Source organism: Nylanderia fulva, unplaced genomic scaffold (genome assembly GCF_048542155.1).
Source record: "Nylanderia fulva isolate GAGA-0341 unplaced genomic scaffold, ASM4854215v1 Scaffold10, whole genome shotgun sequence".
Classification (NCBI taxonomy): Eukaryota; Metazoa; Arthropoda; class Insecta; order Hymenoptera; family Formicidae; genus Nylanderia; species Nylanderia fulva.
The window spans coordinates 3,693,737-3,717,657 of NW_028189193.1; the positions used below are offsets into that span (position 1 = coordinate 3,693,737).

Sequence of the window (23,921 nt, forward strand, 5' to 3'; positions counted from 1 at the left end):
ATATTTATATATCCTGACTGTCAATTCTATTATCATTTTCGAATTCTACATATTAGTAAAGTATGTTGTTGTATAAGTTAGTGATGTATATTAATAAACATATAAACTCTATGAACAACTTAGAAGTTTATTTTCATTAACTTTAGCCGGTAGATTATTGCTCATTTGTTTAAGAATAAATGTAATAATATTAACGTTTAAGAAAATAATGTCTAACACCGTTACGCAGATGCTTACAAATAAAATTTGAATTGATTAACAAACTCTTATATGAAAGTATATCAGCATTATCAGCAAAAGAAATAAAATTGGGCTTTTTTGAAATAAAAGAATATGCTGAAATCATGGATGTTGAGCGACAAAAGTGTTTGATTCCTATGAAGATATTATCTTACTGTCAACAGGTACAATTTTAGAAAAAATATTATATATATCAAAAAAATAAGATTTGTCAAATCGCACATTCAATTACATTTTCCATCTCATTTTCAGAAACATCTACGAAAAGAACTTCGAAATCAAACTCAAAGACACAATTTTGTAATGACAAAAAATCAGAAACATATGTATTTGTTACAAATAATCAAGTGAGTATAGAAATTATGAAGTAAATTGTTAAGGTCAAATTTATAAAATAATTTCTATGAATAAATAACAATAAAAATTAAACAAAATTAATGGCAATAAAAAATTTTTTAAATATTTGACAAAGATTCTTGTGATTTTTGCTTATGAAATAATTTGTTAAGTAACGATAATCTAAATCAACTTTTTTCATGTGAAATCAAATTATGAGAGACAGAAAGAGAGAAAGATTTTCAAAGAATTTTTCATATAAGAATATTATAATTAATTGTCTGAAAAACCGTGTTTTTTTTAGACAAGTTCATTTAGAATTGTGTAAAATATCAAAAACAATATGTATAATTTTCGGCGTACAGATAGCTTTTGAAATAGGAATAACTATTATATTCCTAACTGCATCTCTCTACGCTTTGTACATTCGATATATTGAACAACAACAGACGATAACAAGCACTTCAATGCAACAAACAGTTATAATAATCCTATCACGTGTTGTTGATATTCTAAAAATTACATTTTTAAGTCGCGTTTGCGAAGGTGCAGCCGATGAGGTAAACTATTGTGCTCATTATTATTTTAATAGAAATTCAATTAATTAATCAATACATATTAATTAACGTAATTTAATTAATTATTATTAAACAATTAATATTTATACTTGTGCAGGGGAATAAAACTATCGAGATTGTTTATTCGATTTACGGATGTAATACAGAATCTGGTATGCAAGAGGAGGTCTGTTTGCGATATTACACCTTTTATAAGTGTTATATTTTTTAATTATTATATCTATTGTGGCATTAATTTTCACTAATTATTATTTTAGATTCAACAATTTGGTATTCAAATATCACAAAGTCCGGTGAGATTTTCTGCATATGGTATTTCTTTGGATAATCGAGTTCTTACTATGGTTTGTATCAAACTGTATCGAGTTATTATAAACTGTTAATTATAAGTAAATAATATTCAGGTAATTTCCTGTGAACAAAATATATATACATATTTAAAAAATTTAGTAGTTTTTTACGGATCATGAAATAAAAAGCTGCTTTTATAATTTTATTTCGATTGAAAATAAAAAAAATTTATAGATAGATAATATATGTATTAAATTACGTTTCAATATCAAATAATTTTTAATTATTATTATATATGTACATATATAATAAATATATATTTAAGTTATACTATTACACAGACATACAATAGTGTTATGCTTTTCTTATTTATAGATGCTGAAAATTGTAACAACCTACTTAGTTATAATGATACAAGTAAGCAACTCATTGGAGTCTGATTAAACTATTCAAAATCCATAATATAAATTATAAATATGTAATATACATATTTAATATAAATTATATATAAAAAATTATAATTATTAATATATATAATTAAATAATTAAATATCATCCGCGATTTGGCTCTTATTGCCTGTTTGACACTTTAAATTTATAAATAATTAAATTTTAGTATTATTGTTTAAATTGTAAAATAATATATAAAATAATTTAGTGTAAATTGTAAAATAATTAATATATATCAATCAAACATAAATGTCGTAAACATACATTCTATGTAAAATAAAGCAATGTAGAATTATTTTATTTAGAATATTTAAAATATAGATCCTTTTGTTTCTTTAATAAACTCTGTAAGATATTCAATAAATTCTTTAATTTTTAGCTTAATTAAAATTTTATTCATTAGAATTATACTATGTAAACTTTGAAGTACTTAACTGATGATATACTGATGATAAATTATAGAATTAGACCTTGTACTTAATTTTGGAATACTTAATTGATCAAACTATACTTAATTGAATAGAACGTATCACGCGCTTTTTTCTTTCATTAATATATAACAATAATATAAAAAACTTTTGCACGTAATATTTCGATATGTTTAACATTCTTGATTTATTTAATTACTTATTGATATCAACGGTAATAAGGAAATTTTGTGTTCTATGAACAACTAATTAGTTTTAATAAATTTAAATTAATTAAATGAATTATCCTTGAAACTGGCGCTCTATCATTCGCAAGTAGCGTTTGTAGAGCGTTGAGAAATAAATTAATTTTTTTACTAACGTACTTTGCTTATTACGCGTTTCTATTTCAATTAAAAATACAAGTCACAGCCTTGCAAATGTTATTATAATTGCATTAACACTGCATAACAGTCATAAATAAACTAGGCACACAAAAAGCTTAGTGTTAGTCTCCGGTAACCATGGTAAAAAATGTGGTTAATAACGATAATTTGCGTAAAGCCTTCTTCCAGTAATCATTTTACGTGCTATCATCGAGGCAGGATTTTATAATTGACGTATTAAAAGTATTAACATAATAAAAGCGAGTTCTATAAGAGGGTTTGTACAACAAATTGGACGTTGCTTCGCATACTGTTGACAAATGTAAATATATAATAGATTGTGTTTCTTTTTCAAAATCCATGATTTATTCTCGTTCACTCGTTTAACACATTTGCGTTCTTCATGATAATCACTTGTGAACTTTCATGTGTTCCTTAGATGATTCACATAAAGGTAGATGGTTAACTTACGAATTATAGGAAATCGAGGACAAAAGTGTAGTGAAAAAGTGACTTAATCCAGAATAATCACATTGCATATACAATGATCGTAAATGAATAGATTAATATAAATAGGTGAAAAAATTAAAAAAAATATTATATGCACTAAAACTATAAAACACGAGGAATAAATAATAAATTATTGATCAAATATAATGTAAAATAATTAATGTTATCAAAAAGAAATTTTTTTGTCAAAGTTTGGTTAATAATTTTGTCAAAGTTTTAAAATTAATTAATTTGGAAATCAACAAAAATTCCTTTTATTTATACAATGTATATGTTATTATTAACTATATTTATCTTATTTTAAATATCTCAGGTGTCTAATCAGTTGAAGACTAAAGAGAAGAATATTCAAATCGAATGACTAAAATTTTCGAAGAACATAATACGAGAAAGGAAGTAATTATGAAGCTATTTGCACGTTCGAAAAACTTATGCGAGGTGATGGCACCAGTGATAACTCTGAACCGTTTAATAGGACTTCGCGCTTTTGAATATCCTCGTGGTCGGCCAAGACCTATACTCAGCTTAATTTATCTTTTATTTATTTATGGTTTGTTCTATGGCTTAAGATATTTGCAAGGAGATTTCTATTTAAATGTTAGTTTACTGAAGCTAGAATACTTTGTGTACGAAAAATCAGCCCATATTGTTAATTATTTCATCTTTGTTAAATTACTGCTCGGTTGGTGGCATACGAAGGTAAGTGTGAAATAAAGAAATAATATCCTATATAAAGTATAATTTTCTAAATCAAACACAGATAAAGGAAACGTTAACCCGTGCATCATTCGACGAACTATATATGTGTATTTTTAAAAATATTTTGTGTAATATTTCGTATAAATTTTAACATTTGTGTAGGAATTGCAAGCTTGCTATAAAAAAAACTTTGAGATCGACGAAACATTGCGACAGCTTGGAGCAGTAATAAATTATGATAAAATACGTTTTATAATATTCGGTGTAATGTTTGTCTGGTTTCTACTCAACTTATCTATATGCATTTTCGTCTTTATTGTAACGTTTGCGAAAGTACAAGCTGCTACAATCTACTATTCAGTGGCAATGTTTTATATACTGACGGTCAATTCTTGTATAATCTTCGAATTCTACATATTAGTAAAGTATGTAAATTGGCTTTATTAATGAATGTATAAACTCTATGAGCAACTTAGAAGTTTGTTCTTATAATATGTATATATATCTGTTCGTAACTTTAATCGGTAGATATTATTGCTCATTTATTCAAGAATAAATGTAATAATATTAATGTTTAAAAAATAATAATGTCTAATACATACCGTTATGCAGATGCTTACAAATAAAATTTAAATTGATTAACAAACTCTTATATGAAAGTATGTCGGCGTTACCAGCAAAAGAGATAAAGTTGGGCTTTTTTGAAATGAAAGATTATGCTAAAATCATGGATGTTGAGCGACAAAAGTGTTTCATTCCTATGAAGATATTATCCTATTGTCGACAGGTACAATTTTGGAAAAAATATTTTATGTATCAAAAAAATAATATTTGTCAAATTACACATTCAATTACATTTTCCATCTCATTTTCAGAAACAATTACGAGGAGAACTTCGAAATCGGTCTCAAAGACACAATTTTGTAACGATTGAAGGTCAGAAACATATGTATCTGTTACAAGTAATCAAGTGAGTATAGAAATTATGAAGAATTATTAAATTGTTGTAAGGTAATTTCTATAAATAATAAATCAAATGTCAATAAAAATTTTTTGAAATATGTAATATTAAGATTCTTGTAATTTTTGCTTACGAAATAATTTGTTGAATATCAATAATCTAAATCAACTTTTTCGTGTGAAATAAAACTATGAGATAGAGAGAGAGAGAGAGAGATTTTTAAAGAATTTTTCAAATAAGAATATTTTTAATTGTCTGAAAAACTGTGTTTTTTTTAGACAAGTTCATCTAGAATTGTGTAAAGTATCAAAAACAATATGTATAATCTTCGGCATACAGATAGCTTCTGAAATAGGAATAACTATTATACTCCTAATTGCATCGCTCTACATTTTGTATATTCGATATATTGAACATCAACAAAAGATGACAATCATTTTTATGCAGCACGCAGTTATAGTAATTCTATTTATAAATGTTGTTAATATTCTGAAAATTACATTTTTAAGTCGCGTTTGCAAAGATGCAGCTGATGAGGTAAACTATTGTGCACATTATCATTTAATTAGAAATTTAATTAATTAATTAATACATATTAATTAACGTAATTTAATTAATTAATATTAAACAATTAATATTTATACTTGTGCAGGGGAATAAAACTATCGAGATTGTTTATTCGATTTACGGATGCAATACAGATTCTGGTATGCAAGAGGAGGTCTGTTTACGATATTACACCTTTTATAACTATTATTTTTAAGTATTATATCCTTTATAGCATTAATTTTCACGTATTATTTTAGATTCAACAATTTGGTATTCAAATATTACAAAGTCCGGTGAGATTTTCTGCGTATGGTATTTCTTTGGATAATCAAGTTGTTACTATGGTTTGTATCAAATTGTATCGAGTTATTATAAACTGTTAATTTTAAATTAATAATTTTCAGGAAATTTTCGGGGTATTGATTGTGTAACTTTTTCTAAAGTGAAAACGTGAAAAGTGAAAAATTTCTACTTATCACGCATTGACTTTAAAATAAATCGATGTGTAATTGGAAGAAATTTTCCACTTTTCGCATTTTCACTTTAGAAAAAGTTACACTATCAATATCCTGGAAACAAAATATATATACATATTTTTAAAAAAACTGCTTTTATAATTTTATTTCGATTAAAAATGAAAAATTTTATAAATAGATAATATATGTATTAAATTATGTTCTCTCAATATCACATAATTTTTTATTATTATTATATATCTACATATATATATATATATATATATATATAATATATATTTAATATAATAATGTTATACTTTTCGTATTTATAGATGTTGAAAATTGTAACGACCTACTTAGTTATCATGGTACAACTAAGCAACTCATTGGAGTCTGATTAAACTATTCAAAATGCAAATATAATATATAAATTATAAATATTATTATAATTAAATAATTAAATTTTAGTATTATTGTTTAAATTGTAAAATAATATATAAAATAATATATAGTTTAAATTGTAAAATAATTAATGTATATCAATCAAACAAAAATGTCGTAAACATACAGGCTATGTAAAATAAAGCAATGTAGAATTATTTTATCCAAAATATTTAATAAATCCTTTTCTTTCTTTAATAAATTCTGCAAGATATTCAATGAATTCTTTTATTTTTAGCTTATATAATTAAAATTTTATTCATTAGAATTATACTTTGTAATCTCTGGAGAACTTAACTGATGATATTTAATGAAATAGATTGTACCGTGAATTTTTTCTTATTTCATTAATATAACAATAATATAAAAAATTATATTTTTGCACGTCATATTTCGATGTTTCCTGATTTATTTAATTAATTAGTATCATATCAAGGAAACGTTGTGTTTCTGTGCATAGTTTTATAATAAGTTCTCTGTGACTCGCTTTTATTATTTTTATTTTTGCTACGTATTGTTTACGTTATGTTTGTACAACGAATTACTCATTGCTTTATGTACAATTAACTCTTTAATAGATATATAATTGGTCTCTTCAAAGTTCGAGATTTGTTTTGCTCGTTTAACCCACTTGCATTTTTCGTAACAATCGTTTATGAGTTTCTATGTGCTCTTTAGATTTTCTAATAGATCATTATAAATTATTTATGGGAAATCAAGAAAGAAAATGCAGCAAAATTGTAATTGTCACAATTTTGTCTTACACATTGACTTTTTATGTAGAGCGACTTATAATCACAAGTGTATAGATGTGAATACCAAGTAAAAATAAAAATACATTATATGTATACAAAAAATAAATAAATCGTAATAATAGCAACAATCAAATTTCAAAAATAAAAATTTTTGTCAAAATTAGATAATTAATAATTTCATTAAAGTGTGCGAAAGGTTTTATAAAATAAAATAAAAGTTTCTTACTCACTGATCGATGCACAACAGCAGAGTTGACGTTATTGAAGTTTAATCTGTAACAATAAATAAAATCTATATTGTAGCAGCGTTCAAAATAATATTTAACAAATTATTATTAATATGCATTGAATATTTTATATTCGATGCGGGCAATAATAAACAGATATTTAATAGATTAATTTTATCAATTCTAAAGAGATTACTTTTTATTAGAAGTAGAAGCTTCTACAAAATTCTAAATTTTTTTTTATTTAAACTCATTTGAATTGTTCAAATAAATATACCAAATTAACGCATTTTATAAACGCGATTTATAACAATTAATATACAAATAATAAATACTCACCCCAGGGTTGTTCTGCCGATGCTCGATGCCTTTCCCAGGCCTTCTCCTCCTCTCAGGTCATCAAGTTGTCCATTGATTAACACGCGCGACACTTTTAACGGCACTCCCGCACTTCTAAATAAGACATTTTTAACGGCACTCTCGCACTTGTATATACGCGATACTTGTAAATAAGGCACGTCCGAAATCGAGAAATTAATTACGCGAAAACGCGACGCGTTGGGTACTTGGCTTCTCATTCAGGATAATCCTTTAGGATAAATCTTAAAGGATTAACCATCCAGGTACTAGGGCCCTCCCACCACGTCAAGGTGTACCCACGGGGGGAATTATTGTATTATATATAATTGTGATATAATACAATAACATACATAAAAATTGTAAGATCGAAATGTTAAAAGTCTTGATATAACAATTGTTGATTATAATAATTAATTTATACTTGCATTTTAGGACAAATTGATCGATAAAGTATCGGACGTATTAGTATATATTGAATTCTAAGTATTGTTAAAAAAATAATTATTGTCATTATTCAGAAGCGCACCTTATTTAAAGAATAAAATTTGCTGATTTTTGTCAAAAAATTATTTATACATAAATAAATTTATGATTACATTATTATTTTCTATAGAAATAAAATTTATATAGCATTAATAAATCAAGAATTTTTCCTTATTTAAATAGAACAATATATAAACCATAATAAAATAGAAGATACTTTTACACGTCATATCTCTAGATGTTTAACATTCTCGATTTGAATGAAAACTAATTGCTCGTTGCACAACTCACTACAAAAATTGTTAGACATAAAATATTACATGATCATATTAGTATATATTCGAAATGTGCCAAGTCATTACATATTATAGAATTTCCATCTTCATTTTCCTTTATTACTACAGCATTGATAGTATATTATTAAAATCTATATCAAAGTATAGGACCTCTCGAACTTGAAGCTTCTTACATTATGCATGATAATTATATTTATTAAATCAAATATTTATAAGTTATCTGCAATAAAATACTCAACATAAATTATTAATTTTCTTTAAATTACTAAAATAATTTAATATTATAACGAAAGAGACTTTTAATATTCTACTGTATGTTAAACTCCTATTTTGCAATTATGGTAGTACATAATACTTTTAACTCTTCCGATGTTCTTAACAAGATAGCTCTTATATAGCTTGATATTTCGCATGATATCGATCTCCACAGTAAAGTCTCGTGGGTGTTCATCCATTATAAGATCATGGGCACTCGATATATTCGTTGTTATTTCATCACGCTTTATCATTATTTAAATTTGTTATTATTTATGTTACAGTACATTTTTCAATAATTGTTGTCATTGTGTTATTAGTCATTTTACAAATTAATATATCATTGAATTAAATTGATTTTTCTGCTCCCATGTTTTTGCAAAAATAATTAAAAATGTACATATATATGAGACAATATTTCTTCAACATATGTACATATACATGCATCTATAACTTAAAATAAATTAATATTTTAATAAGAAATTAATATTTACTTGCTACTTTTAATCGGTTCTCATTAAAAGTTTAATAATACTGAAAAGTGCGTAGAAATAAATTTAACAATTATGTCGAACAATTGTCATTCTTCGATGACTGCATAAATTGTAATATTTTTATATGTACATATAAGTTTCTATCAAAATTTCCCTTTAAAACGAACATTTACGCATTTGCGGAGTATTTAATTTGATAGAAATAGCGAAGGACATTCACGCAATGCGCTCGTAAGTCAATATCGATCATGCATGAGACGGACGAATCCTTCGGGACATACGACTCATGATGAGACATCGCGAATATCCTTTATTTGAGTCGCGCCGTCGCCATTTGTTCGACCACCAACCACCCTCGTATTACCATCGACCACTTATCAAGGTAGCATTTAGCATTACGCTGTTCGCACTGGAACACGCGAAGTGACACGTATGGCCAACCCTTGATATTCATCGTTTATTCCTCAACTGCGAAATAGCCGCGTGTGTGGGCGTTGTTCTCATTGCGTGTGTATTATGTATACATGTGTACGCTGACAATCGGCGAAAGGTGCTATTTGTTCAGCTCGACGAATGTTACAAACATCCAAGATGTTCCAGCCGAAGACCATGCATGAGATGATCATGCCGCTGCTTGTGGCAAATTTCGTTCTTGGGATAGGAATTTGGACCAGCAAGCGTGGAAGGATCGTGAACATCGGGTACTCCTTGTTCTGCTTGGTGAGCTATTGCGTTCTGATGAAGTTTGCGATGGATTATCTGTATATCTCCTACACGCGTAAGGTAGAAAAGCTCGGCGTTATGATATTCCAAGCGATCTTCTACACCAACATCTGTTGCACGTTGCTTCTTGTCCCTTGCGGTTGGTTGAGGAGAAAGGTAATTTTTCAAGATGAATCGCGAAGAGAAAATAGAAGAATCTTCAAATCTAACACGATTCATTTTATTATACATATAGATACACTATTTAAAAAATATATAGAAAACATTTTTCATACTCTAACAATTGAGCTATTTTTTCAATCGCTGAAAGTCGGCGAAAAATCATCGTGGACAAGAATTAAAAAGTATTTTGAAGCTTAAAATTTTCACTCTTTTAATGCGCTATCAGGGATAAAAAAATTTTTTTATCTTTCTTGTTCTTTGCCAAATACATCGTTAACGTCATTTCTAAAAACTATAGGTTTAGTTTTATAAAATTGTATAATTTGGTAAAAAAAATCATATAGGAAAATTAAAAGAAAGCATTTTGTAAAATGTTGTAGTTTATAGAACTCAAGTTGAATTTTCGAGATTTTTTTTATTGAGTTGCAGATAAGTGTCAAAAATAAGTAATTTTAAGAAACAAAACAATGTGTTATTTTTTAAAGCATAAAAGAAGAAAGATAAAAAAATTTTAAAGCTATCGATAGCACGTTAAAGTTGAAACTTTAAGCATTATAATGTTTTTAAAAAAATTTTTTTGGTCTACAATCATTTTTTGCTGAGTTTCAGTGGTTTGAAAATACTCAATTTTTTAGAGTATATGAAAAGTGTCTTATTTTCTCGAATTTTTCTGTTCTCGAACAGAAATACGCTATATGGTTTTATTCAACAGCGACTAGTATCTTGTTTTTTTTTTTAATTCTATAGTATATGAAAACGGCAATAATGCGGATTGCGATGTGCGAGAAAACAATGGAGCAAATGGGATTACAGAAGAACTATCGGAAATTATATTTGAGTCAACTTTACGCGCTCGGATCTGTTGTGCTGATATTTATTATATTTGTTGTAATTAATTACGATAGTATGTTTGTAAAAGAAACATCTATACATGTCAGAATTATTCTTATACTCGCCGTAAACTATCCCGTCGCTTTACTCTACGTGAGTGACGTGTCGTTTTTGCATTGGGTCAGGTATGATAAAATCTATTTTGAACATACAAGCAATATACAAGAGCTTATATAATTACAATAAAAATAATATTATAACATTAGACTTCTTCTTATCGTCTAGCATCAAATCAAGCTTGATCTATCCTACATTTGAATATAATAATAAAATTTAATATGTATATAAGCACTTTGAAAAACATTTAAATATCAAAATGTTTATAAAAATATAAAAAATATTTTATACTTATATTTTTATATAAAATATAAATATAAGAAATATTTTATATTTATATATATTTTATATAAAATGTAAGAATTTTAGATTTTTGATCATTTATATAATTATAATACATATTGCATCATATAATTATAAAGTTGTTCGAAATGACATTTCAATAAAATAAATTAACTGTGGAAATTATTATATTAAATTATATTATTGTGAAAATTATCATACTATACTATATTAAATATTATATCAAATAAACTTGATTTTTTGTTTCTATTTCGCTGAAATAAAAATTAATTAAAGGTACGCAAAGATTCGATTCGAGCAGCTAAATGGTCTGCTGCAACGCATGTTAACTACTACCCCCGATTCGCCGCAACATAAAAGGGTGCTAAAAATGAAGGACGAATGGAATAAGACCTTCACATCCGCGACGCAACAGGATCGTAGATCTGAAGAGAACACTGACACAATGAGGGCTGTCAAGTGAGATCTTTATTCCAAACGTTTAAGTAAAGACATTTATGATTTTTGTGTACTTATAAAAGTAGCACACGCATGTGTGCACTGAACAAAAATTTAACTTTATTAAACCTTTCAACTAAATTATACTATTTTATTAATTAAACATATATTTTAATATTTAAATCAAAAATATGTTTTGTTAGATTTAATGGGTTACACATTTAATTTAAATATTTTTATATGTTCAATTAACAAAATAATATATTTAGTAGAAAAGTTTAGCCAAGTTAATACATTTTTTCAGTGTGTAACAAATTCATTATTACATATCCTAAATAAATAAAAATTAATTCAGTTTTCTTTATTATTCTAAAGAAATTCTTTCCTTAATTTTACGCTCGCATACAGCACATTTGTTTTTCATTCTAATATAATGATTTTACAATGATGTATTTTTTCGAAATGACTTGGTTGATTAATTAAGAGTTTAATCTTATTTATATTGTGTGAACAAAGGCAAGTTCATCTAGAATTAACCAAGGCCTGCAGGAGCACGAACGAAGCGTACGGCATACAAATTCTCTTCTCTATGACGATATCGTTCGTTTTTATCACTAGTCTTCTGTACTATGCTTATTTGATTTTTTGGATGTCCAATATCAGCCGCGAGACATTCCGACAGGAGATGATACCTATCGTCGGCTGGATTCTATTCTACGCGTCGAAGGTCCTCGTATTAAATCATATGTGCGCTTTGGCGAGCATTGAGGCAAGCATTGAAAAAGTTTTCGGAATTTATAATAAAAATAATCTTCAACACAGTTTCATATTTTTTCAAAATAATTGATAAAATCTTAATTGTCTTAAATTTCTCAAGTGTTAAAAAATGAGATAAATTGTGTCGTATATTTACATCTTTTACAGGCCGCAAATACAGGTGACATAATCTGCGAATTGTACGAGCCATCCACCAGCAAAGAATTTCGCGCGGAGGCAAGTTCCTTATCGCCTTATTAAATACTGCACAACTTTTAACTTTTTGTGTTAATTAAATATAGCACAAAAAGATAAAATGAAAAATTAATATTTAATTTTTTTTAGATACGAGACTTTACTTTGCAATTGATACAAAATCCGTTGGTCTTTACGGCGTGTGGATTTTTCAATCTAAATCATACGTTTATTCATGGGGTAAGTTATGTAATTTTATCTAAATTTAATATAAAGTATTCGAACGTGACAGCTTCGAAGATTTATTGTACAATATATATTAAATTGTGAATTATGTAATCGCGTCGATGAATGTGTTAATTGACCTACTTTACTTTAATAACATATGTTTCTATAAGTTAAAGTTGTAGCTTTTATCTACTTTATCATTTTGTACTTTAGCCTAAGCCTTATAATTTCTACACCTGTATTTAAAGTAATTAACTATAAAAGTTACAAAAGTCTCGTATGTAGCGTGATAATGTTAAAAAAACAGGGTGTGAAAATTTTTTTAATTAGATTAAAATACATTTAATTATAATTTAATTCAGAAATCTCTGTATGAGAGAGAAAGAAAGATGAGAATTTTTTAAATAAAAAAATATATAAATTATCAAATTTTCTATTTTTTCTCAGGTTATTGGTTCAGTCACTACGTATCTTGTAATTCTCATTCAAGTTGGAGATATTGGAGGACCAAATTCTGGACAAAATTCCACTGCAGTAAACGATGAAAATGTTACTACACTTAATTCTCTTACAACTTATGTTTCTTAATAAATATAAATATTTTGCACATGTTATTTTTATTGATTCGTAAAAATTTTTTAATTGAAAAATTCGTGTGTCATTGTTTTAATAAATATGTATATTTTGTGTGCATTTGTGATGCAAAATAGAAAATATATTGAATATCTCTTTTATAAAAAAAATATGTAAAAATTGAAATATTTAATAAAATAAAATCATATATCTTTTTATAAATATATGAATGATTTTTGCTTTTCAATCTATCGATTATTATAAGCAGGATAATTGTATGAGAAAGTCTGTAGAGCGAAATTAATTTTATAATTCTTCACAAAGAGAATTTTCTCTTAGAATTTATCCTGAAATTCATGGTAATCGTGGGACAATATAGTATTCAAAAAAATTTATAAGAATTTTTTCGATTAATATTTGCACATTAAAATATAAAATATGTTTGATTAATTGTATCAAAATATATAGTAAAATTTCAATAAATTTTAAAATATATTAAAAATTACATACTTATATTAAAAATTTATGATTCTTTAAGCATGTTAAGTAATAGATGTCAAAACAGTAAACATATAAAATATTTTATATGTTTATCACTTTTTAGGCATCTGTTATTTAAACATTTAATAAATCTTGAGTTTTTAATATAGTTTAAAATTATTGAAATTTTATATCTTATATTAATATTTTTATTGTGGTAAATATTAATCAGAGAAATTCTTATAAAATATTTTATCACTTTTTTCGCATCTATTCGACTTAAAACACTTACAGAATTATAAGTATAAATTTTACAAGTAATATTTTCAATCCAGCTTAATTGTTCATATAAAATTTGTAGTAAAATTTGCGGTAAAATATAACAAAAAATTCTCTGCTCTATAACTCTCATCTTTAAAAAAATGTAAATATAATTTTATATATATATACATATATATAATATATATATATATATATATAATATATAATATATAATATATATATAATATATATATATATATATATATATAATATATAATACAAAAAAATATATATATATAAATATATATGATATATAAAAATATATATAATATATATTCTCATTCTGACAATGTCAGAGATGGAAAAAGAAATGATACTGCAAAGTATTTAATTGCCCGATTGGTTAACGAGGCTCCGATGGCCGAATTCACCCCGACAATTTTCCGGCAATTAGAACGCCGACAGGGATATCGTGTCAATTACAGTACCCCAAGTAAGTGCACTTACCCTGCTCGACTACTCCCATCCAGATGGAGGCGTTAGCCCGTGAAATTCGGTCCTCTCGTAATTCAATAGCACCTAACTCGGTCGAAGCAGCTTCCTAATCCCGATCAATTTTACACGTGCGAAACTTTCGCGCGCGCGATTTTATACTTTCTTTCTCTTCTTTCTCTCTCTATAAATACCTCACTTCAGTTGACGACACGACTTTTATAAGCACTGTATCACATACTCGATATTTTTTCGATACGTGTGTGAATTTCGTGTTCCTCTTTTTATTAGTTTATTTACCTTCTGCAATTTCGCGCGTATGTCGCAAAATCACTGCACACAGTCTTGTAGCGCTTTGGATCGACTCGATAGCGAGACTGACGTCAGCGGTCGAGCCTCGATAATCGATTGATCGATCTCGGGTTGATCAAACCCGTGTAATTCGAAAACGCTATTATTTTTGTGTGAAATAAAAATTTGATTAGAATTGAAATATTATTAGAAAATTGAATAATATCATGTTTCATTCTATATATCATTTATACAAAAATTTAATTATTATATAATTATATATATATGTATATATGTATATATGTATGTATGTATATATATAATGTAGATACATTAAACAATTATAATATAAGATACAAAAAAATTTAATATATACATATAAAATATAATAAGATACATAAAAAATATACATATATATATATATATATATATATATATATATTAAGTGATATTAAATAATAATATTAAATAATAAAATATAATTATTTACATTTTCTTTTTGAATGTGGATTTTTTGCGAACAAGGGGGATGTACAGAAGCCGTTTACATCGAGGATAACATTAATTGGGAATTAAGGGCGTGAACGTAGGTAGCCGTCACGAGCCACCTGCTACTACAATGCTCTCGTCTCGGGGTAAAGGGATTGATTTATTGTACCCAGGGGATAAAGAGGGTTTGAGTGCGGACCGGTTTGCGAATGGAAGTGTCCCGTTGTCCCTTTTCGTTAAATAAAATTCTTAAGAGACATCGCGAATATACATTATCGACGATATTGTTATTACACAATTATTCTTTTCTTCAATAAATGATTGAATCTTTTTTTTAAATTACACGCGACTATATTTTATTCAATTTAATAACCGAGTTTTATTTATACTTTAGTATCCCATTAAAAAAATCGACGTAAAATATATTGTATAATAAAAAATAAAAAAATATATATACATAAATATATTTAAATATGAATATTTCAAGCCTGTAATTTTTTAAATTTTAGTATCAAAGTATAAAAATGTTGAATGCTCTGATACTAGAATGAAGAAATTTACAAAAAATGATTAAATTGAGACTTTTAGAAAGTAGAAACAATTGCAGTGTGTAATAAAAATTTTTCAAAATTATAGTTATATAGTCTCTTCAACGAGTCGGGGGTAAAAAAAATATGGTAAGTGAAATCTGTACATTGTGCCGGATCAATGGGGTGCACTTTTCTCCCGACCGAAGCATACGGGCTGGATTAGAGATGGAAATTGAGGAAAGGCAAACACAAACAGCAGCCTACAATCCTAATAATCCGCAAATGTCGTTTATCATCTGAGAGCGGATCCGCCTTTAACCCTAAGACCACTCCTCCTCGCAGGGTGTGCGCAGTCGCCGACCATTATCCCTTTTCTATCCTTGTATTTGTATATGTATGCGTTTATCTTTGCCTTCATTAAACTACTTATATTTATATATATAATCTACCTATTCAGCTACAGCTTTTGTTGTAGCTTTACAGTGTGAGTAGAGATAAACAAAAAGATATAGAGATAGATAAAAAGATATAAAAGAAATAAAATTCAAATACTAAAAAATGGAAAATAATACTAAAAACTAAAAAACTAAATACTAAAAAGTGGAAAAATATGATGTACTCTATTATACATTACATATATTTTAAAGCTGTATATCTACAGAGGGTCAAAATTTTTTATTACCATATTTCAGCTTATTTTTAAACTTCTTAGCACTTATTCCATATGTCTTTAATCTTTCTGCTTCCAAGGACATCACTGGATCGTCGTTATCTGATTTGCGTTTACCGGTCTTCGTTTTATTAAACTTATTCTTCTTCTGAGAAGTTGTAGATTTCTCCATAGAAAAGGATGTTTTCTTGCCGTTATTTTTTGCCTTAACAAAGTTATCCGTTTCTATCTGTGAATCTTCCTTTTTCACTTTATCTAGCTTCATTTTTTTAAGACTAGGTGTATCATCATCGGCTCTTAATTTGTTTTTTCGTTTTTCATTCTTATCCACTACATTTTTCTTTTGCTCATCCTTTTCATCATTTTTGTTAGCATGAGAATTATTCTGCATATTATTTTCTGTAATATTCATAATCTTTTTCTTAGGAATGGTATCATTATTAATCAATTTCACATTAGGATTATTAATTTCAATTTTCTTCTTTCGCCTGCGCTTCTTACTGCTAGTGTTAGTTTGCTCAGTGGCAGTTTCTTCTTTTTCTTGAGGATTCCTATACAAAAATGTGCAGTTAGTATATAATCCAGAAAATATAATGCATCTTTTTAATCGTGTAATACTTACATATATAAACTTTTAAAAGTTTTTTGTTTATTTGCTTCATTTGCAGCCTTTTGTTTATACATTCGGACATCATTTTCTTCTACATAATCTGGTTTATGCTTAAGAGCTTTTCTCAAAGGGCACCATTTGTTCAATTCTTTGTCATCAGCCATTAAAATCTTGAAAGACAAAATTTATATTAAATTAAATTATGAGAACTTTTGTCATTAAAAATAATTTTCTTGAATTTATGGAATTTATTACTCAATATTTATTACTTAATATGCTATAATTATAATTTATTACATAAATAATACTTACTTCTTCAATGCTTAATCCATAATCATTTGGCACAACTTTCCTGTATTTAAATCTACAAGGCAAATCTCCAATCATATCCTCATAATCCAATGAGTAATATTGATCATAATATTCTTTGTAAGAAGGAAATTGTTTTGGATCAAATTTTGGTTTCTCCTTTGCAATAAGTTCAGCGAATTTAGAGCGCCTCCTTCGTTTTCTTTTCTTCGTATTTTCAATGAGTTCGGATTGTAAATCTCGGGATTCATTGTAATCAGCATCCATCTATAATCAGTAAAGTTTCTGTATAAAATATATTGAAATATATCGGCGAAATATATATATGCATATGTAAATGATAATAAGTACATTAAAATCTGGATCTTCACAATGAGATTCTTCATACGATGTAGCTTCCATGTCAACTTTTTCTGTTGTTGGGTCATATTTGTCCCATGTAGGTTCAATATCCAACTCATCGTCGATCTCTGGAAATTCTGGCTTCTGGTTCTCGTCTTCACCACCAGCATAATATTCGTCATTGAAAAGTTCTTTCATCTTTTTGTCATGTTCACTTGGATCAAAATCGGCATCAAAATCAAATGCATTGTCGAAATGTATATCACTATCTCCTATAATTAATATAAATATATTAAATAAAAAATATTTAAACAATTTCATACAAGTTTAGTTTAGAAAAGAAATGTTTAGTTTAGAAATTGAAAAGTTTCATATTACCTGTGATTTCTTTTAACTTGTCTATCTTTTCTTCTATTTCTTTTCTTTTCAATGCTTTCAATTGTTTGACTTCTTCTTTCTGTCGTTGCTTTACTTCTTCTTTTCTTTGTCTAACTTCGGCCCTTTTCTGTGCTCGGCGTGTATCTTTCTTTCGCATGGAATGTTCCATTGTTCGTGGATACCTTAATAAAAATTTTACAAAAAATATAATTATAGAAAAATATACATAATGCATTTATATATGTATGTGTAGTAATTAACATGTAATCAGTTAATAATATAACATACCTTTTAATAAATTCTTGATCTGGTTCTTCAAATCTGAAATTATATTTGTGTTCAAATTCCTCTTGCTTCTGAATAGTTTTTTCATCTTCTGACAAATTCTCATCGCTATCATGAATCATCTGATTATATTCTAAGTCTGTATCATAAGACTCTTTATTCATGTACTTATTATTTAGAATATAATCTCTTAAGAACTTCTCATTTGAATCTAAATTAGGATCTGTCCAAAATTCACGTAATGATTTAAGCATTTCTTCATCCTTGGGATCTATTTTCACCTTTTGACCTTTCAACCATTCCTTATATGACTCTTCTTCCTAAGTAAATAAAATAATTACAATTATATAATGATATATAGCTAAAGATAGTTAATTATCTTCTCTAATCTTCATTATTAAGCACTTTCTTCAAATTGTCTTTATTTTTATAAAATGTATGGAATTAAAGATATTTTAATATTTAATTGTACATTGTAAAATAATATAAAATAGTTAATTAAATACCTTATGTTTTTCAGCATCAGTTTTTTGTTTTATTTTAAGAAACTCAGTGTCTTCATCTTCATTTTCATCTTTTAAAACATGTTTAAAACTATCTTTTAATTGTTTTTGTTCCTCTGAATAAGTATGTATTTTAGATTTGGCTTTTTGTCCTGCATCATCTTCATCTTCGCTGCTACTAAATCGTCCATCTCTTTCCGTTATAATCTTACGTTCATAATCACGTAAATAAAGAGCCTTCTCTTTCGTCGATTTCTTTTTCTTCTGTTCATTTGCTTCAGTATCTTCTGATGTTCCAGGTTTGATGTTATCACTAAAGAACTTAACTTTTTCATCATATATACGTGGATCTTCACTTTTCAAACAAGCCAAAGTTATAAGAAACTCTTTATCAAATTGTGGATTATGGATCTAAAAAAAAAAAAAAAATTAGTTATTGTTTGGAATCAACGAGTATTATTATATGTAATTAAATTTGTCATAACAATTTGTTTCACACAAATCAAAGATAAACAACAAGATTATTTTATAAGTTAAAACATATTTAAAGAAGTACATAAAAACAGTTGTTAGCAGTAAACGTACATTTTCATCATCTTCCGATAAACTGCTGTCACTGGATTCATCTGAAGCTGCAGCATCCTCTCCATATCTTGCCTTTACTGCAAAATGTACAAAAATATAAAAACACATTTTACTTAATAGAAAATATATTATCTTTTTTTAATTTAATTATACCTCTATAAATATTATGTGAACTCAATGTCATTAAATTAATACACACATAATAATTAAGTACTACTTTTTTGTAACTTAATTATGTTAATTTTTTATTTATATATATATATATAACAAATATGTTCAATATATAATTTATAAAGTTTTTGAGGTTAGCATCACATTAATTTACTCACATTTATGTAATTCCTCCTTTTGACGAAAGTTATCGTAAATGCTGGCATATTGCGTATTTATTTTTAATTCTCCATCGGAATCCGAATTATTGTCGTCGAATAAAGACATTATTAATAGAAACAAATATACAACGCGTGCGTGAACACAACTGTTACATACTTCCAGGAAACTAACCTAATTTGGACGAAACGTGTTAAAAACACTTGCTTTACTTGTGGTGAATATTATTGATATTTATATTACAGAGCGTAAATTATATTATTGCATCGTGAAGAAATATTTGACTTATACGAATATTTGAGCAAAGATCTCATTTCTGATTTGATTAATAATCGAGAACGATAAAATAAAACATTTTTATCATTTGACATATATTAATTTCTTTATACTCTTAAAATATATCTGATAAAACATTTTTCAAAATGTAGCTTGATTTAATTTTTTTAGATTTTAAATTTAAATTATTTTTCATTATTTGTCATATGATATTTATATTTACAGATTGTTTAGTTTAAATATTACGCAAGATAATATATAGTGAGAGATTATTATAGTAATGTTTTTGTAAATAATTATAAATAATGAATAACATTTAAAAAAAAATACAATTATATATATATATATATATATAATTAAATAAAAAAATTAATACCATAATTGTTATATATACATTAATTGTAAATTTGATAAATTAATTGTTATTTATGTGTACACATAAATGCACACGTACATACATACACATATAGATTTACATTTAAAATTACAGAATTGCAGACTGTACAAGAATGGCCTGTATTTTGAGCAAGGCTCCCATTTTCTACCGAGCTGCTTTTCACAAGACTATAATTTTTGGATCTGTAACTCAAGTCAACAGAAGACTATATAATCAGCATTTAACTAATAAGACAAATGCCTTTATGGAACGAAAATTCAGATTCAAAGACAATATAAGTAATGATTACAAACTTGTATACAGAGAGCAAAAAATTGTCAATGGTATTATGATCATTGGTCACACTGCTGGATGGATAGGTGCTATTTATGGTATGTGTCTTATGGGACTTGAATTTCTCATGGATCCACCAATGGATAAAGGAGTAGAATTTGAAGGGGGTGGCATACTAATGTCTCTAAGTAAACCGAAAAAAATACTCTTGTTGCTCTGCTGTATTGGCATATGTACTACGCTTATACTATGCAGTCGAATAATTCCTTTTAGAATTTATCATAGTGCTACAGAGAAATTGTACAAAGCTGTATTCGTGCCCTCGATATCGTTCAAAAAACAAATAGTAACATTCGGCGAATTTACTGCTGTACCAATATTCAAGCGTAGACATGCGGGAGATATATTGTTTAAAATTAATGGTCGTATTGTTTTACTGGATATAGAATGTTTTCCAGTACCATTTATGCGTGAACGAATGATTATCAAATCCACTTAAAATTCTTTATGTATATTTAATTATTATTTATATTGTGTCTTAGTTTCTCTTATTATCCATGACATTATCCAGTTAGTCTTACACATTGTAACATTAGACATTGTAATAAATAAAATTTCTTCTACAGTATATACTATGTACAATATTTGATAGATAAGTAACTGTATATATAATACAAAAATGTTTGAAAAAGCAAATTTATCTTTAAATTGTCATTGTAAATTTGATATTCAAATTGTTTTATTATTTATATGATATTCTTACTTACTTTATAATTTCATATATATCTACTTATCTTATACATATACATTATGCATGTACAAACTAATACATATGTTTAAAAAATTAATATTAATATAATAAACATAATTGACAATGTATTGATATTCAATAAAAAAGTTGTCTTAAATGGAGTTGTCTGAAATATTTTAAAAATTCTGTCTCTTAAATCGCAAAAAATTTCACATATAAAATTTCATATTTTGAAACCTTATTGATTGTTAAATTTGTACACAGGTGCTCTTTAGATTAACGCAATAAGCAATGCAAGACATTATTGATGATAATAAAAATACATTGTCTTTTTCCTAATTTTCTTTCGCACAATTTTGTTTCTCAATCTACATACTTGCATACTTGTTCATACGGAAGCTTCTCCACAACTTTTTTGTCCTTTTTGAGTTCAACATCTATACTGTAGTGTTCTATATGTAACTTCTTTACTATTGCTATCTTGCCTTTATATTTTCCCCAAAGAATTAGGACTTCTTTGCCTATTGCAGGAATTACTGTCTCTAAATATTCTTGATCCAATCGTATAATATGTCCCTCAACTTCATCTGGTGTTTTTAGTTTTACTTTAGCGACAAAACCATCCTTTTCAACTGATTGAACAACGCCTTTAGATTTATAATATTTATCATCTAAACTTTTTGTGGTTACTTTAACCATTAAACCTTCCTTAAGCCAACCTTCAATCTCAGGGGGATTATTGTCACTTTTTAACTTTTTAACAGATTTTGTCTCATCATAAATGGACCTTTTTGATTTCTCTCTTTCATCAAGTGATTTGCTGGAAACTGGTTGGTCTTGAATACTGTTTTCACTTTTCTTCTCCTGCTTTATATTGAGTACAGGTAATAACTTTGGTTTAGGCTTTAGCTTTATATCGAGAACTAAAGGTGCATCATTCTCAGAACGCATTAATGGTGTTTTGAATGTCTCACTTTCTTCTTCTGGTGCATCCTGCTTTGCATTTCTTTCTATTTGCTTTTCAATAAAATCCATTAGTCGTTCCTCATCGTCCTTATCCATTTTCTCTTTCTTTGCTTTCTTCTCCTGCGCAGCAAGTGTTTCAGGATCCCTATCAATATACGTTACAAACCAGCCTAAAAAAATTAAAAAAGATATTTAGGATTTCATGGATAAATTTCTTATTTATTTTCTCTTATACTTAATTTTTCTAATTCTTATATTATCATTTATATTATTTTATCATTTGAATTCAATTATTTATTTAATTTACTTAAACTCAACGCTTTAAATATAATTTTATTTACTTATATATATATATATATATATATATATATATTTTTTTTTTTAAATTTAAAAAATTCAACCTTACATTTTTAATTTAATTTTAATTAAGAATCATAAACAATTTTGATGACATACCTTTTTCTGTCTCATCCACAACGCATTGTCCACTGCGTCCAAGCCATTTGACAAATGCAGTTAAAGTAAGCCACTGCGTTGCATTCATATGTATGTGTCCTCTGTCGGAGATGTATTCCTGGTATACTCGATTCGCTGGTACTCTTCTAGTACCGAACTGTCTCTTTAATAAATTCAGATACCCTTGGGAGAATTCTCTCGAAAATTGATCCATATATCGATGAGCGTTCTCAGCGAACAGCAACAGCTGACGATGATGTGATTCCGACATCGTGTGACATTTGAATCCATTTTCGTCCCGACATTGTTTCTGACACATCTGACAATACCATCTCAACTTCTGCAATCCTTTCGCTTTGATTTTATTAGCAATGTACTTTGGTGTGCCCACTTCGTGTTTTCCCATTGTTTATCTTCTTCTTTACTTTTTGTGATATCTTTATGCGACAAACGATCGCAAACTTGGAATTGTACAATTATAATCCTGATTGTATATATATTTTTTATAATATATATTTTTATTGTACATATAGTTTTTTATTTTATTATTAAATATAATATATATTTTTTATTTATATATAATATATATTATTGTTCATACCTTTTTTCTCCTTTCTTTTCTTCTTTCTCTTTATATTCTTCGAAATATCACGAATTCTCGCAACAAATCGCTACTTTCCAAAAACTCATGATGGATTTGATTACCATGAATTACTTGATTCTAGAAGGCATTCAAACTACTCAG

General features: G+C 26.8%; 7 protein-coding genes across 12 annotated transcripts in view; 4 read left to right on the top strand and 3 right to left on the bottom strand.

Annotated features, from left to right (window-relative positions):
- The window catches only part of LOC114931943 (uncharacterized), an 89,157-nt gene extending 81,219 nt beyond the window's left edge, over positions 1-7,938 (bottom strand). For 3 of the 5 annotated variants that reach the window (XM_085482747.1, XM_085482752.1, XM_085482749.1), the window contains exons 1-2: positions 7,628-7,938; positions 7,288-7,334 (exon numbers count right to left, since the gene is read on the bottom strand). In XM_085482747.1, coding sequence (XP_085338873.1) covers positions 7,288-7,334; positions 7,628-7,866 — 286 coding nt within the window. In that variant the 5' untranslated portion in view covers positions 7,867-7,938. The remainder of the gene's footprint in view (positions 1-7,287; positions 7,335-7,627) is intronic. The other 2 variants (XM_085482756.1, XM_085482757.1) reach the window with 1 other exon arrangement.
- LOC114931941 (uncharacterized) lies at positions 366-3,559 on the top strand. Its single transcript, XM_029304100.2, is given in 8 exon segments — positions 366-404; positions 493-587; positions 881-1,136; positions 1,252-1,320; positions 1,412-1,498; positions 1,821-1,901; positions 1,903-1,923; positions 3,512-3,559. Coding segments are annotated over 8 exon segments (684 nt in total). The 5' UTR covers positions 366-377.
- LOC114932024 (uncharacterized) lies at positions 3,601-6,266 on the top strand. The gene is given in 8 exon segments (XM_085481570.1): positions 3,601-3,897; positions 4,060-4,322; positions 4,510-4,726; positions 4,728-4,867; positions 5,137-5,395; positions 5,511-5,579; positions 5,665-5,751; positions 6,198-6,266. Coding segments are annotated over 8 exon segments (1,401 nt in total).
- A 1,576-nt stretch (positions 7,939-9,514) lies between the features above and the next one.
- Positions 9,515-13,635, top strand: LOC114931963 (putative gustatory receptor 28a). The gene is made up of 7 exons (XM_029304123.2): positions 9,515-10,055; positions 10,809-11,077; positions 11,589-11,771; positions 12,267-12,519; positions 12,675-12,743; positions 12,852-12,941; positions 13,377-13,635. The coding sequence occupies exons 1-7, from the start codon at positions 9,750-9,752 to the stop codon at positions 13,515-13,517; spliced, it is 1,311 nt and encodes a 436-aa protein (XP_029159956.2). The 5' UTR covers positions 9,515-9,749; the 3' UTR covers positions 13,518-13,635.
- A 3,026-nt stretch (positions 13,636-16,661) lies between these two features.
- LOC114931961 (protein KRI1 homolog) lies at positions 16,662-20,386 on the bottom strand. The gene is made up of 9 exons (XM_029304121.2): positions 20,057-20,386; positions 19,728-19,804; positions 19,146-19,553; positions 18,643-18,959; positions 18,355-18,536; positions 17,986-18,248; positions 17,638-17,901; positions 17,338-17,495; positions 16,662-17,266 (listed from the first exon to the last, which is right to left on the bottom strand). Exons 1-9 carry the CDS (start codon positions 20,163-20,165, stop codon positions 16,711-16,713), a joined length of 2,334 nt encoding a protein of 777 aa, XP_029159954.1. The 5' UTR covers positions 20,166-20,386; the 3' UTR covers positions 16,662-16,710.
- LOC114931962 (uncharacterized) lies at positions 20,034-21,631 on the top strand. Its single transcript, XM_029304122.2, has 2 exons — positions 20,034-20,274; positions 20,824-21,631. Exon 2 carries the CDS (start codon positions 20,843-20,845, stop codon positions 21,500-21,502), a length of 660 nt encoding a protein of 219 aa, XP_029159955.1. The 5' UTR covers positions 20,034-20,274; positions 20,824-20,842; the 3' UTR covers positions 21,503-21,631.
- kin17 (kin17 DNA and RNA binding protein) lies at positions 21,254-23,898 on the bottom strand. 2 transcript variants are annotated; one of them, XM_085482783.1, is made up of 3 exons: positions 23,778-23,898; positions 23,177-23,637; positions 21,254-22,890 (listed from the first exon to the last, which is right to left on the bottom strand). In XM_085482783.1, exons 2-3 carry the CDS (start codon positions 23,580-23,582, stop codon positions 22,118-22,120), a joined length of 1,179 nt encoding a protein of 392 aa, XP_085338909.1. In that variant the 5' UTR covers positions 23,583-23,637; positions 23,778-23,898; the 3' UTR covers positions 21,254-22,117. The 2 variants fall into 2 exon arrangements, with proteins under 2 accessions (XP_085338909.1, XP_029159863.2); XM_029304030.2 differs by having other exon boundaries at positions 23,177-23,660.
- Positions 23,899-23,921: the final 23 nt, after the last annotated feature.

Excerpts from the sequence above, each read along its gene's own strand:
- LOC114931963 (XM_029304123.2), top strand. The coding sequence starts at position 9,750 with ATGTTACAAACATCCAAGATGTTCCAGCCGAAGACCATGCATGAGATG. Across the intron at positions 11,772-12,266 it reads GACACAATGAGGGCTGTCAA|GCAAGTTCATCTAGAATTAA; the intron begins GTGAGATCTTTA and ends GTGTGAACAAAG. Across the intron at positions 12,520-12,674 it reads GCGCTTTGGCGAGCATTGAG|GCCGCAAATACAGGTGACAT; the intron begins GCAAGCATTGAA and ends CATCTTTTACAG.
- LOC114931961 (XM_029304121.2), bottom strand. The coding sequence starts at position 20,165 with ATGTCTTTATTCGACGACAATAATTCGGATTCCGATGGAGAATTAAAA. Across the intron at positions 19,805-20,056 it reads AAAGGAGGAATTACATAAAT|TAAAGGCAAGATATGGAGAG; the intron begins GTGAGTAAATTA and ends TACATTTTGCAG. Across the intron at positions 17,267-17,337 it reads ACTTTTAAAAGTTTATATAT|GAATCCTCAAGAAAAAGAAG; the intron begins GTAAGTATTACA and ends ATTTTTGTATAG.
- LOC114931962 (XM_029304122.2), top strand. The coding sequence starts at position 20,843 with ATGGCCTGTATTTTGAGCAAGGCTCCCATTTTCTACCGAGCTGCTTTT.
- kin17 (XM_085482783.1), bottom strand. The coding sequence starts at position 23,582 with ATGGGAAAACACGAAGTGGGCACACCAAAGTACATTGCTAATAAAATC. Across the intron at positions 22,891-23,176 it reads TGTGGATGAGACAGAAAAAG|GCTGGTTTGTAACGTATATT; the intron begins GTATGTCATCAA and ends TAATTTTTTTAG.